The sequence below is a fragment of the Mus caroli genome, chromosome 10 (genome assembly GCF_900094665.2).
Source record: "Mus caroli chromosome 10, CAROLI_EIJ_v1.1, whole genome shotgun sequence".
In the NCBI taxonomy this organism is placed as follows: domain Eukaryota; kingdom Metazoa; phylum Chordata; class Mammalia; order Rodentia; family Muridae; genus Mus; species Mus caroli.
In genome coordinates, this window is record NC_034579.1 from 91,194,277 (window position 1) to 91,209,566 (window position 15,290).

The 15,290-nt window shown below is 36.6% G+C and overlaps 1 protein-coding gene across 2 annotated transcripts in view; it reads left to right on the top strand.

The window, feature by feature from the left end:
- The window catches only part of Dcn (decorin), a 40,127-nt gene extending 25,137 nt beyond the window's left edge, over window positions 1-14,990 (top strand). For both annotated transcript variants that reach the window (XM_021173997.1, XM_021174000.2), the window contains exons 4-8: window positions 929-1,142; window positions 2,122-2,235; window positions 6,622-6,715; window positions 10,476-10,614; window positions 14,294-14,990. In XM_021173997.1, the coding sequence (XP_021029656.1) occupies window positions 929-1,142; window positions 2,122-2,235; window positions 6,622-6,715; window positions 10,476-10,614; window positions 14,294-14,488 (756 nt within the window). In that variant the 3' untranslated portion in view covers window positions 14,489-14,990. The remainder of the gene's footprint in view (window positions 1-928; window positions 1,143-2,121; window positions 2,236-6,621; window positions 6,716-10,475; window positions 10,615-14,293) is intronic.
- Window positions 14,991-15,290: the final 300 nt, after the last annotated feature.

The window sequence follows — 15,290 nt, forward strand, 5'->3', positions numbered from 1 at the left end:
TGGTTGGGGGTCACTCCAACATGACAAACTGTGTTAGAGGATCGCTGCACGAGGTAGGTTGAGGACCACTGCTCTAGAAAGTCAAGAGAAATGTTTCATAGATCTGACAAGCCCTTTCTACACAGAGCACAGCAGGAAAAAAAAAAAACTAGAACAAAGGAGGCCAAAGCATCATGTCTACCTGAAGCCACATATTGTGGGAAGACAGCAGAGTCTCCCTCTCTGTACAGTCACTATCTCCAGTTACGTTCAAATTCTCAGACTCGGGCCCCCTTTTGCCAAACACTGACACTGAGCCTTAGGAAGACAGGATGATGGGGAGATGAGATCACTGGCATTGATGGTATCTAAGAATCTGGTGTCATCCAATGATTTCTTTAGCATCACATAGTTTTTTTTTTTTAAACATTTGAAATATGTTTCTTTAGTTCCTTATTGGATATTTTATTTACTGACATTTCAAAAGTTACGCCCTTTCTTGGTTTCTCCTCCAGAACACTCCCTCCCATCCCCCTCCCCGTGCTTCTATGAGAGTGCTCTCCTATACACCGACCTACTCCCACCTCCACACACACCTCTATGCTGGAGCATTGAGCCTTCACAGGATACCAACAGCTTCTCCTCCCATTGATGCCCTACAAGGCCATCCTCTGCTTCATATGTGGCTAGAGACATCAGTCTTTCCATGTGTACTCTTTGGTTGGTGGTTTAGTCCCTGGGAGCTCTGGGTAGTCTGGTTGGTTGATATTGTTGTGTACACACATATCCACACAAGAGAAGCACATTTCTATATATTTTCCGGTCTTCTGATTGTTTTTCTAAAATTTCCTACCTCTTTGACAAAAGGAATAAATTGGCTACATATATGTCATGTGTATATGTGTGGAAGCCTTCGGATTTCAGATATTATTTTCTGCAATCTCCACAGACCTTGATCCTTGTCAACAACAAGATCAGCAAGATCAGTCCAGAGGCATTCAAACCTCTAGTGAAGTTGGAAAGGCTTTACCTGTCTAAGAACCTACTAAAGGAACTGCCTGTAAAAATGCCCAGAACTCTCCAGGAACTTCGTGTACACGAGAATGAGATCACCAAGCTGCGGAAATCCGACTTCAATGGACTGAACAATGTGCTTGTCATAGGTACAGACTTAATTATTAGCTTGAGGCTCGGGACCAAGGGGACATGATGAAATTTCAAGGAATCCTTAACTGCAGGAAGGGGATGAGTCCAAGTGAGTGCAGTGTGTTAGAGGGCTGTGTGACCATCAGTCTCAGGGCCCAAAGAGAAGAGACAAGGTGCTTGTGTGAGACTATTTCTTCTTTGACCTTGTGATCTAGCATGGAGGGAAGACTGACTATATCTGATCAGATGAGCAGGATATAGCATAGACAGTGCTTCATAAAAGATTTGGGAAAACCTGTTTATAGCAGTTTTATTGTGGTCTGAATGCAACACATTTGTAGATTATTTCCCTTCTAAAAGTAAAAGTTTTGGGTGCTGTCTGTGTGTATGTGTTTGTGTGTGTGTATGTGTGTGTGTGTGTGTGAGAGAGAGAGAGAGAGAGAGAGAGAGAAACACAGAGAAACAGAGAGACAAAGAAATATTATTTAATGTAAATTTATAATTGTTTTGCAAAATGATAGCTTTAAATTCTCTAGCAACATTGAAAATTACCTGAGAAATTTCTAGCATAAAGTATTGTTTATTAACACCTTCTTGGCATTTCTGGAAGAATTATAAATAGTGCCTTGACTGTTTATTTTTATTTTTTATAAATAAATTGATTTGTTTTTTTATACTTGTTATTATTTGTTTGATTAGCTAATTAACTAATCCATACATGGCTTCATTGCATAGAAAGAGATTCAATCTGCCCTTGAATGGTGAACTTCCTGTCAGAAGTTCTCTAGTGTTGAGGTGATGGGCCCATTGTCTATCCTATAGCATCAGGCTGTGTTTCAGTAGGGATAAAGCTTCATTGTATTTTGATGCTTCTCTGAAAGCATCTGGTTTCTCGATCAAGAAGTTATGAAGCTAAAATGTTTGTCTAGAATCCTCACTGAAGCAGGCAGACATCGGACACTCCCTCTTACAGCTTTGCCCCTTTTGTCTTTGTAGAACTGGGCGGCAACCCACTGAAAAACTCTGGGATTGAAAATGGAGCCTTCCAGGGACTGAAGAGTCTCTCATACATTCGCATCTCAGACACCAACATAACTGCGATCCCTCAAGGTGACAGGAAATTCTACAAAAAATGTTTTGAAAAATCAAGCTCCAAATAGCTTTGAGATAGTTTCTAAATAAATGATTGTGGAGGTTTAAATTGGGACACATGTGGCAAACCTTATCCCCAGTGAACTCTCAATTCCTGGCATTGTGTTTCTAGATACTGGTTGACTCTTGGGCCCTGCAGGCACACATAGACTCACTCAAAAATCTGTTCTAAGATGGAACTTAAGATTCAGGCTATTTGTATTCTGCCTTTGTGATTTCCTAAAGAAAAACAAAACTGTTAGAGAAAGTGCATTAGTATTATGTTTAAAAAAAGAATAGGAAAATAATATTCCTGGTAGTATTTCTGAATTTGGGCCAAGTGGGACCTTAGTTTTCCAATCCTGTAGGGAATTCTTGTCACTGCAAAACTTTCCATTCATCAGCATCTCAATAAGGAGATCTAACTGCTTCCTTAAGCTTGGTGATCAGAAAGAATGTAGACCCCAGAATCTTTGATTCAAGTTGTCACTTGAATTTGAGAGTTCAAGGACTCTTAAATTCTTAGGGTTAGGGTCTCAAAAGTAAGTAGCAAAGCATGTGGGTTATAGAGAGGTAGGGAACTAATAATGTCTCCTATTCTCATTTGAAAATGTATTGAAGTTTTAAGCTTAATCAATGTACACTAGAGACATGTGAGTGGGTAGGAGATACTGTTTCTCTGTCAAACAGAGCCAGACCATTTAAGAGTGATCAAATTTGTCAGTTTCAAACCTGCTTTTACTGCCCCATGGAAGTGGAAACCTGTCCTGGTGAACCATAAAAGATGAAAACCACATTTTTAAAAACATACCTTGAATGTCACTTTCCTCCTACCTCAAAGTACAGTCTCACAAAAGTCTCTCCACATTCCTCCCTATCCCCCATCCGGGACCTCCTAAGCACAGGTGCCTTGTTCCAAAACTGGGACTAGATACAAATTCTCCTCTGCATGAAACATTGGTGATTTTTTTACTATGCTTTTAGAAATTAACTCTTAAATGTAATTAGACCATAGAAACCTTTCTTTAAACTCCCACCTCTACAGTCTTTTTATACAGAGGATGTTTTTGGTGCCCAGGGGATAGGCACCAATGATAGATTAATGAATAAGATAGCTAGCTAGGTAAGTACATATTTATTCATACCTTAAAATGTATACTTATTCTGAATATCTAATTTTTGAAATGCAACTAATGCTCTTTTTATATGAAGTAAAGGGAAAAATTAATATATATTCCCATATATTCAATTAACTCTGGATCAAAAATACTTAAAAGGTTTTGTGTGTGTTTCAAATGTATAATTATTTGAGATAATTTAGAAAACAAAGATACATGTACATAGGTTTGATGCAAACATATCATTTATACAAAAAGTTGAACATAGCAGATTTGGGCACCAATTCTTCAGATACAGAGGGGCCTATGCATATATGCACTGAGAAGTGTTTGTCCATGTATGCTATCTACTATCTATGTATACTGTGAGCTATACCTAATATATTCATAACATCTTAAAGTTTTGGAAGTGAAGCAGTTGAAAATTTCCCAGAGCTTGCTGCTGTCATGTGACTTACATTAGTCACAAATTTTGAGTGAATTTGCAATCCCCCAAAATGTCTCACCATGACAAATTTCATCATGTGGTGTCTGTTTTCTTTTACTTTTCATTGTTCTCTCTCTTCTGGGAACTAATTATCATCACACCCGGCTTGCTTTTACTGAGTTCCTCTTAATCACATGAAACTTACCACTACAATTTTTCAAGCACCCGTAAATGCTAGATAATGTGTCAAATATACTTTATGGATTTAAGTGTCCCTATTTAGTAGTACTGTCCCTGTTTTATAAGAAAATCAGGGCTTAGAAAGTTGAACTAAATAGCAGGGACTTGGAGATGCGAATTGCTGCGGCTGAGATTTTGATAAGGTACATCAGAGTTTATAGTATCAACTATTTGACTGAAGTTCTTTTCCTTATGCATAGGTGTCATTCTTTCATTTGTCCTTACTAGGTTGGGAACCTTACGCCTGCACATCACCAGGAGCCTGGTTATATTTTCTCCCGTAACTCATGGAAATCCAAAGCCAGTGTAGCAGAGATTATAATATGGTAGTTTTGAGTTTAACCAGTCCAGGAAGGGATTTAACATAGTCATATAGGTGTTCCTTGACTTTAGATTAAATATTCACATCTGTGATACATGAGTTTAGTCAACTGCAGATGGAATTTTTTAATGTCATGTATATTTGAGCATTACTCTGTGGATTAATAAATAGAAGTAAGGCTTGGACTATTTAGGTAAAATACCTATACCAAGCTGATCTTCTTTATTCTGTTCCCAAAATGACAAGGTAAGACAAACAAACAAACAAACAAAACCCACATCACTAGAGAACAGATTCCTTGGCTACATGTCACTATGGGGAAATGATGGTGAGGATCATTTAACGTTCACTTCCCTGAATTAGTGCAAACTTTTTTTCTTTTCCATAGTCAAAATTCTTCCAGGCCTTTACTTTTGGGAAACTGAGTTCCAGATAAGAGAAGCATTTAGTAGCCAGGAAACAGTAATAGAAGAACTGCATCTTGGTGTTCTAGCAGCACTGCTTTAAACAACAACAACAACAACACTTCATTGAGTTAGAGAAGGACTAGCGGATCTTGAATTTGCTTTATTAAATGAATCCTTGTTGCACTTATATAAGAGAACTTTTAAATTTCTATTTTTGTCAGAAGAAGCCAGTGGGTGAACCATCTTATTACAAACTTTGTTGTATTTTCCCAATATTTATTCATGAGCAAAATTCAATTATTTAATTCTCTCTGGCTTAGAGAATGCTATTCTATACTCTCCTCCCTCAATGAGTACACTCACTGTTTAAAGCTTACAAATTTATAACTTTAAGTCTGTTTCCTTACCAAGAAAGGAAATTGATTTTTTTATTATTTCACACATTGAAACAAATTAGCCTAATTGAGAAAAGTGACATGATTAATGTTGGGTACATACCAGAAAGAGGGCAAGTAGCAACTTATCTATTTGCTTATTTGCTTATTTGCTTATTTATTGTTTATTTATTTTCATAGAACAAGCTATTCAAAAACACAACTTCCCTGAAAAATATGGTAACTTTAAAAGAAACATAGAAAAATTATGTCAATAAATAAAATTATGAACATAATTTGGTGGATGTAGTGAAAATTTTATAGTAATGTTATCTGTTATTTCCCAATTCTGTGTCTTAAATAATTATTAAATAATTATAAATAAATTAAATAAAACCTCCCTTCAGGCACATACTAGATCTGTAGGTATCAATTCACTATTTTCTTGTAGCTGTTGCTGCTCATTAAAGCAGAACTCTGCATTATTTTATTTTATTTTTTTTTTTTTTTTTGGTTTTTCGAGACAGGGTTTCTCTGTGTAGCCCTGGCTGTCCTGGAACTCACTTTGTAGACCAGGCTGGCCTCGAACTCAGAAATCCGCCTGCCTCTGCCTCCCGAGTGCTGGGATTAAAGGCGTGCGCCACCACGCCCGGCTAGAACTCTGCATTATTAACAGCCATATATACACATGGTCCTTTGGAAGGCAAGAAGAAATGAAAAATTCAAATATTGCTTACTATTTACATTACTAAATCTTCAGAAATCACAATCATTAATCAAGTATTGTTGAGAGTTTAGTGGGCCCTTTAAATCTTAAATTATTTGCCCAGGTGTTCTACATATGTCAGGTTATAGAGATCTGGACCCCCTCTCAGGAGGAAACAGTCTGGATTTAATAGGTCAGTGTTAGTTCTAGCTATTGCTGGACAGTCATGGTGCAGAGGCATCAAACGCTCTCACAAAGGCATCCTGTCCACAGGCCAACACCAGCACGATACACTGAGTTCTCATTCTGAATTAATCTTGTAAATAAATTATCTGTGTATATTTATACATGGACTTAACTGATACACTGGTGCATAATCCCTGCACTAGAGTTCCAGTGTCGGCTTCCTCCTTTCATGATTTTACATCATGATTTTGTTTATATAATAACAGCAATGTGAGCTCACTGGCACAGGTGGAGAGAGCAATGAAGGTCAATGTCTGACTTTGGTTCTGCAGTTGCAAGCACAAAAACCCATCACATGATGCTGGCGGTTCTTAACCTTATCAATGTCTCTCTGAGATAAAAACAGTAAAGTATCACATCACTTTAAAGTGTGCATTGTTTTTATAAAAAGAAAGAAGAAAAGAGATGAAGACCAAAATTATTTGAAATGGTATTTAGAAATTCACAGCATGGGTACCCATTGGAGTATAATCTGTATTTATAATGTTTGTTGGCCACTTCAGCATCTTTTTCTGCTTATTCCAGGTCTGCCTACTTCTCTCACTGAAGTGCATCTAGATGGCAACAAGATCACCAAGGTTGACGCACCCAGCCTGAAAGGACTGATTAATTTGTCTAAGTAAGAAATCCATCACTTTCTATCAAAGGATGCCAAGGGAAGGGTGTTATTCAACTTTAGAAACACAATGCTCTATCAATTTTTAAAAACTATCACACTTTATTGTTGTTTTTAAGTAAAACTCCAGCTTATCGGATGAATTCTTGATAAAATCAATGAACTATTATAATTACTGTAGACAACAAAATTTGTCACGTTTTAAATATTTTGTGAATATTGTATGGCTTATAATTCTTTTATATAGGTGCTCAGTTAAAACATGTTTTAGATGTCTATTTAATATATTCTAGTTCAATGTGATAAAAAAGAAACCTAAGAAAGACTGTAAACAGTTTGACCCAAGTTTGAGAATGTATTCAAACAGGAATTATATGGGCACTGAAATATTACTTTGAGAATAGCTGCAACAAAATTATCTAACCCATATTCTCTTAATGGCTTAAAGGAAAATGTCATTTCACATTTACTTCAGTCTCACAAAAGAAAGAAAAAAACTGTGGCCCTGCTTAACTGTATATTTACTTTGTATATCACCATGTGTCTGCTTTCTAACTTGGTTTCAATCTCTCAGTGTTTAAAACTTGATTATTATGTAAGAAAAAGTAGGCCAATAAGGTGATCTTGTTTAGTAGTCTTCAAGGAATACTCTGTCCTTGACGAGCATATAGCTGGATATTCTTAGAGGAAATATTTCTGCCGTAGCGTTATGCAAAGTCAACATGGCCGATGAATGAATACACAAAGCACATCTCTTTATCTTAGAGAAATATCAGTAACCAAGTTAATACACAAGGTACCATTCCCTGAGTCTGTGTGCAATCCCCAATGACACAGGAGATGATGAAGAGAAAATATAAACATTCAGTTGTGATTATAGCTACAAATTGCTCCCCCAGTACCACAAATAATAAGAAAGGTTCCATGTAGAAAAATTTAACCAGAGTCTCTGAAAGAAAAATCTTCACATTAGTATTACATCATACACCACCTAATTTTCATTATTAAATAATTCCCCCTAGCTGCAGGCGAGAGGAGGCAGATGAGTTGCACTACGTGTTACACACATCTGCCATCAGGATCTTATTTTCAGGTTATTATGATGATGATGATTAATAGCAGGAGTATAAGAAGAGAATATTTTAAAGTTCAAAGAATGGCAATATTCATAATATATATGTTTCTTTAGAAAAGAAGTTTGCCGCATATGAAAAGCAGTAAATAGATTGTGGCATTCCAAACTCTCATACCGATGGCATGTGCTTGTTAACAGGAGCTTAAAGTTCTAATAAATTATGGAAAGGGGGGCTGGAGAGATGGCTCAGCGGTTAAGAGCACTGACTGCTCTTCCAGAGGTCCTGAGTTCAATTCCCAGCAACCACATGGTGGCTCACAACCATCTGTAATGGGGTCTGATGCCCTCTTCTGGTGTGTGTAAAGAGAGCAATGGTGGTGTTATATATAAAATAAATAAATAAATAAATCTTTAAAAAAAATTATGGAAAGGGTAATAAAAAGTCAGATTCTTGATGAATATGTTTTAAATTCCGTATAATTGCTGTATCTGTATGGTCAAATTACTAAATAGTTGAGTTTATCAAATATATTTTTTGATAATCAAATCTAGGAAAAAAAAACTTTTCATTAAGCCATCAAACCATTGTGTTTCTTATTATTCAGTGGTTTGTACACAACAAATATATTGGTGTTGAAAATTAAAAAAAAAAATCCAAACCTGTGAAAAGAAAACAAGAACATATTTTTCGTGGCAAAGTTTCAGTTTATTATCAGGGCCACACTCAGATACCACTCATTCCTTTTCTGAAGTAAAATACAAATGATTGTTATACACAGAGATCCAGAAACAAACATGTCCATATAGTCATTTATACATACATAAATGGCATGCACATACATGCGTGTCATCATGTCCTTTATAAGGTGAAGTATTTGGCAATAGTAGACATGGTTTTCAAGTTTTGTCACTGTTTCTTTTAATCCATGGAGGCATATAGAACCTCAAAAACGCTGGGTGATTGAATATATGAATAAATAATTTAAAATAACATTAATCTCGAAAAAGTCATTTGGGGTTCTATAATTTAAAAAAAAAAGTCCAATGCTAAATTGAAAAACAGGACTTGGAATGTCACAGGGTATAGGAGACATAATTCTGAAGTAGAAAAGGAAGGGCCATAAATAATAGATGAGCATCTAAGAGGAAGGGAAAATGTAGCGTTCTCAGCAAAATGTCAAATTAATAATCAATAGTGAAAATAACTGGTGATTCTACCTTTGCCCCTAAATCTGCACCTTTTAAACATTATTTCAAAATAAAGGCAAGACCCCATATAAGGTGCTTTACTTATGTAAGGCCAATATTTAAATTCTAAAGGACTCAAGCCTGGACCTACCTGAAGGGTAGGCAAACTGCTCTGCAATCTCCAGACCACTCTGTTTTATGTGAAGATGCTTGATAGACATTCTGTCTCTTTGTACCTGTTTGATCTCTTTCACTACTCTGTGGCCTCCTGCTCTCTACCCTATGGATTAACATCTCTCTGGTTTGGGTGATTTTAACCCTAGAATGTTTAATGGACAAGTCTTGCCTTCAAGCCAATTTCTTCTGGCTCGGAATCCCATTAATATCACAGAATCCCCATTCATTATGCTTTTGATTTTAAAAATACAAACCATGAGCTCAACCAAATTAAACTTATGTAACACAGAGAAATGAGTCAGATATCTGAGTGGGAGAGAGCAAAACTCACACCATGCTGCTCCAGAGTGCAATTAAAGGGTCACTGGAGAAGTTTTATCTAATACAACACAGATCCCACTACTTGTTCTAGAAAGCAGGTTTATTAATATTTTAGAATGTTATTCCTTAATTTTCTATGAATAATGTGTATGATAATTGGGCAGTTGCTTCAGTTCCAAAATGACTAAAGAGAATTTTATTTCTTTGTGACCTTTACCAAGTAAATCTGCATGTTTATTACATGTAGAAATCAATTTGTGGCTATTTTTTAATATGTTAGATTCTATGTTGAGTCTATGAAAGGACTGGATAACCTACAAGAAAATTGCTATTTCAAAGGAAAGGTATCCAAGTGGCCAAGTCATAACACTACCTTTTATATTTTACAACGTCTTCTCAGGATGCAACAGTAGAGCATTTACTGAGAGTTAAGAATAGGCTTTGGGATGTGGGATGGTGGAGATGTTTGTGTTGGCAAAGTGATTGCTGTGCAGTTATGCCTGAATTCAGATTCCCTATGTAAAAACCTAGGCATGGCAGCACTTACTCTGGAAGAAAGAGACAAGAAAACCCCTAAAGCTTACTGACTGGCTAGTTTTGAGAAATTAATGGGCTCAGGGTTCAGTAAAGATCGTCTCAAAACCTAAAGTGTAAAATCATGAAGGAGTGTATCCAATGTTGACTCAGTCCCCTGAACATATGCACACACAATATATCTACCATACCATGCACACTCAACCAGACCTGCACTTCAACATGTACACACACACACACACACACACACACACACACACACACACCTATGAGCACACACACAGGTGCTCACATGCACACACAGGGAGCAAAGGTTTTGCTTAGTCTCAGAAAGGTTGAAAGAGAAACACTCTGACAGCAACAGTTGATGCAAAACCAATAAATGTGTTATTAGTTGCTCAATTAGGTACTGACTACAAGAAGGGATTCCTGACTACTGTGCACATCAATTTCTGTTCTCCTCTGCAGACTGGGATTGAGCTTCAACAGCATCACTGTTATGGAGAATGGCAGTCTGGCCAACGTTCCTCATCTGAGGGAACTCCACTTGGACAACAACAAACTCCTCAGGGTGCCTGCTGGGCTGGCACAGCATAAGTATATCCAGGTAAAGCAAATCAATTCCTTCTTAGGAGGATTATCTGGAAAGGAATCCTCCCAGTGTGATTCTGGGAGGAAGGGAACTCTGGACAGAAAGTTATTCACTTCATGGCTCTCTCTACTTTAACAACATCCTATGAGCTGGGAGCTTGGAAAGCATTCATGGCCTGAGATCAGAGTAACGGTATGGCTAGGTTCTGGTGAGAGCCTCACCCAAATCCTGAGCTTCTGATATCACCATTTGATGTCACATGGTAAAAAGTGCCTTCCTGTAGGGCAGCAATCCCTTTTGTGACTGGTCACTTTCCATAGGTCCATCCTGCACCCCAGGTTATTGAAAGTTTTAAAACATGAACTTGGGAGGATACAACGCCCAAACCATTGCATAGAAAGGAACTTTAAATATTGTCACATAAACATTCTTTTGCAGAAAACATGTTTAATTTTTTAATTTTTAAAATAAACACACCTTGGATAATTTATAAAACTCACCGCTAAAATAGATATTTCTTATTGATTAGCCTGATCCGAGGTCATCGATCAGTGTAACAAATAAGTAGCTGTTGTAAAAGGCAGTGACCAGTGACGGTATGATCAGTGATGCAAAATAAACAAGGTTTAACTGTAAGCTAAAAGTAGATTCATGGCTGAAAAATCAATGCACTGAGTTAATTTTATTCAAGTTATCAAATAACATAGCTTGATAAAGATAGAAATACTGGAACCAGTAGTCTGTTGGATTGATAGTCTTTGTGTCCATAAATCTACAAATAAAAGTCGTACTTATTAAGTAGTGACAAAAATAATTATGTATAATAACAGAATTCAGTGCTACTTTGAGAAACTAAAATTGAAAAATTGTTTATTCAAGTTACTCCCTTAAGAAAAAAATAAAACCAAAATGAAAACCCAGTATTTTAAATGGGTTTACGCAATTATTTTCAGGGATGTTTTGTGTGTGTTTATGTGTGTGTGCGTTTGTGTGTTAAGATTTTTTTTTTCTATTTTGATTTTTTTTAGTTTTGATCATTTGTTTGAGATAAATCTCACTTTGTAGTTCTGGCTTTCCTGGAGCTCAAATGCACAGAGATCCTCCTGCCCCTACATCCCAAGTTCTGGGATTTAAAGGCATGTGACATTACATTATTAAGACATTCTTTTCATTTAAATAGCTGTTAAGTTCAATCACTGTGTCCCTGAAACAACATTTTGATCCATTTCATAGGTAAAATAATATAATATCCATGTGTTGCTGGTGACACAAGATAGGCTGATCTTTTGTTCTGCTGTCAGTAATGTTAAAAGCAAAGGATCTCCCTTTCTTTGTGGTTTAGTTATGACATAGTTTCCAAGTTCAACTGATAACAAATTTGACATTAACTGAGATTAATTAGCGTTTGACATGAAAGTGATCAAAACACTTCACATGTTTTCTTGTGTGATGATTATTTTCACTGGGAGTGCTTAGCAGTGTTAGTGGATGGATAGAATTTGTTGCTGTTGGTTCTCTAAATGAATGACTTAGAAGACTTGACAAAATTAGTTATCCTTTTGAACTGTTAAGGTTTCCATTGAGTTTAGTTTTGTGTTTTGGTTCCACTCTTACCATTTTTTTACTTGTGTTTTTTCTCATCAGCTTAGCACACGCTACAGAGACCATGGGATTGCTTTACCCCAGGCACATTAAAGAAGGAAACACAGTAGAAAACAACTGTCCATCTTGATGCCACTTCATACAATTTTATTTCATATATTTTGCCTCTAAGCTCCATGTGGTAACACACTTTATCTTGTCAGTCACGGAGGAAGACAATGAAGTGTGAAGCTCTGAAGTCTGTTTTATTTAAGCAAATCTTTTCCATAGTAACACTTATTCGAAAATAATCACACTGCGCTCTGTTTCCCTAATTTTTAGAATCTGCATCCTATTTACATCTTTCCTTCATGATCCTAATGATTTCATATGTATTACTTCTTTTTTGATTATTTTGTAAAACTTATAAACACTTATTTTTATTTTTATTATATACTTTGAATCCTATAAGAATTTTATTCCCAGCACTCGGGAGGCAGAGGCAGGCAGATTTCTGAGTTCAAGGCCAGCCTGGTCTACAAAGTGAGTTCCAGGACAGCCAGGGCTATACAGAGAAACCCTGTCTCAAAAAAAAAAAAAACAAAAAAACAAAAAAACAAAAAACCCCAAAAAAACAAAAACAAAAAAACAAAACAAAAAAAGAATTTTATGCAATTAGACAAACTATTTTGCCTAAATGTATTATAATATATTATATTTGTATGTTGTCCCTCCTCCCTCTAACTTCCTTGTATCCAAGTCTCAACCCAGTCCTCAAACCCTTAAACATCATATGCTCTTTGGGCTCTGACTCTCTCTGTCTCTCTCTCTCTCTTTCTCTCTCTCTCTGTCTTTCTCTCTGTCTCTCTCTGTCTCTCTGTCTCTGTCTCTCTGTCTCTGTCTCTCTGTCTCTCTGTCTCTCCTGTGTGTGTGTGTGTGTGTGTGTGTGTGTGTGTGTGTGAAAAACACAGAGTCCAATTTGTGCTGATATCTACAGGAAGATTTACTGGGAACCATCCACTGTTGGTTGGAGTGAGGTTATATATCCTTATAGAAAACTAGAATCTAAAAGTTGTGGGAGAGAAAAGAATGTAAACAAGATATATTGCCTGAAAAAAAAATGTAAGGTAAATTTAAAAACAGAAAAGTAAGGTTGGCTTTCCATCCGTTGTTAATAGCTATGTTGAAGCATGTGAGGTACCCCCTCCTCCATGTTGAAGACTTCCCTGGCTCCATCCTGAGCAGGCAACCATAGCTGCTGTGACTCACTAGCGCCACAACCCTGTGATGTCCAGAAAACCCTGTTTTACCTCATTCTGCCAAGACCTCTGGTTCTTATAATCTTTCCGCCCCCTCTTCTGTAATGTGTCTTGAGCCTTCTTGGGAGTGGGTGGAGTGCTATGTAGATAGTGTTTATGCCAGAGCACTTCAAATAGTGTGATTCTCTGCACTGCGACCCTTTGTGACTTTCTGTATTTCATTATTTATATTTCTGGATCTCTATATTCATGCCATCTACGGCACAGAGAAGCTTCTCTGACGGAGACTGAGACAACATAAACTTACATATTCATCCTGCCACTACACAGATTTAGAAAGGGTTGTCTTCCCCCAAATTTCTCTCGGAATCATTTTAGTTTGTCTTCTTCACAATGTACTTTTTGGCATGGCCGTTTTTACTGTTTTTGTCTCAGACTTCCTCTGGAATGGAAAAGGATACAATGGGTTTTTGAAAAGCAAAGGAGAAAGTAGGAAGAGCTGGCAGCCATGTGAATAGTTGACGATGAGGCTCCAGAGGCTTAGGCAGGGTTCAGGGAGCAGACGTGAAGGGATCTGCATTATGTGTGCACTTTGAAGATAAGGTGGTAGAACTGGATGGTGTGGAAGTGTCATGTCTCTAGCCTGAACATCTAGAGTGCCTGATGTTCAACATACAGAGACAGGGCATATGGAGGAAGGAAAAGCAAATTTTGAAATGAAGGCCCAAAATTAAATTTGGCTTGAGGAATTGTTATGTCTTCATACTAAAATGCCCAAATTAAAAATAGTACTTATATGAAGAACCTCAACCCCCAAATGGAGAATAATCATTCCACACTACTTCATGTTGCAGGTCGTCTACCTTCATAACAACAACATCTCCGCAGTTGGGCAAAATGACTTCTGCCGAGCTGGACACCCCTCTAGAAAGGCTTCCTACTCGGCCGTGAGTCTTTACGGCAACCCTGTCCGGTACTGGGAAATCTTTCCAAACACCTTCAGATGTGTCTATGTGCGTTCTGCCATTCAACTTGGAAACTACAAGTAACCCTCAGACGGCCTAATTCTTATAATCTGGAAAAACACCCCAATATGTCAATATCATTGCTAAAAAGAAAAAATACTAAAAAAGAAAGAATGCTAGATTCTGGAAATTCAAGCACACTGTGCATGCCTTTTCCACATGACTTATTATGCATTCTGAATATACAGATTGAATCATTGCCTACAATAAAAATATTTTACTTGTAGTATTCAGAATCACTTTTAAAGTTGTCTGTAGTTGTGAACTGAGGTATCAAAGTCTGATGTAATCATGAATGTCAACCACTTAGTAAAGCTTTAAAGGGAACAGAATACAAAGTCTTCTGTAATTCATAGAGCTAAATTAACTCTTTTGACATAAAGTCAAATGCCGAACTCTAGCAATGTATTAATCTCCTTTATTATTGGTGAAGCCTTATTTGAATATGTAAGTTCAATATGGGCTATGTAAAATTTTCACTGTCATATTGAAAAAAATAAAATTTTAAAAATGCATTCAAAAGATATTTTGTAAATGTTTAATTCTAAATATTTTTGAAATTTCTGGACAGTTGACAGTAATAGTATCTATTTTCCAAATCCTTAGCATTACTTCTACTATTTTTATTTACATTTGAGAATGACAATGGATATTATCTACATCCACTATTAGGCTTATAAACTATAAAGCAGATTCTTTCTTATTAGTATAAAGAATTCATATTCTAATTAATTAATATGAAGTCAACTTTAAAACTACTATACATACAATCAGCCTGCTTATCTAGACATTATTTCTGTATTGAATGAAATATTAGGAATAGATG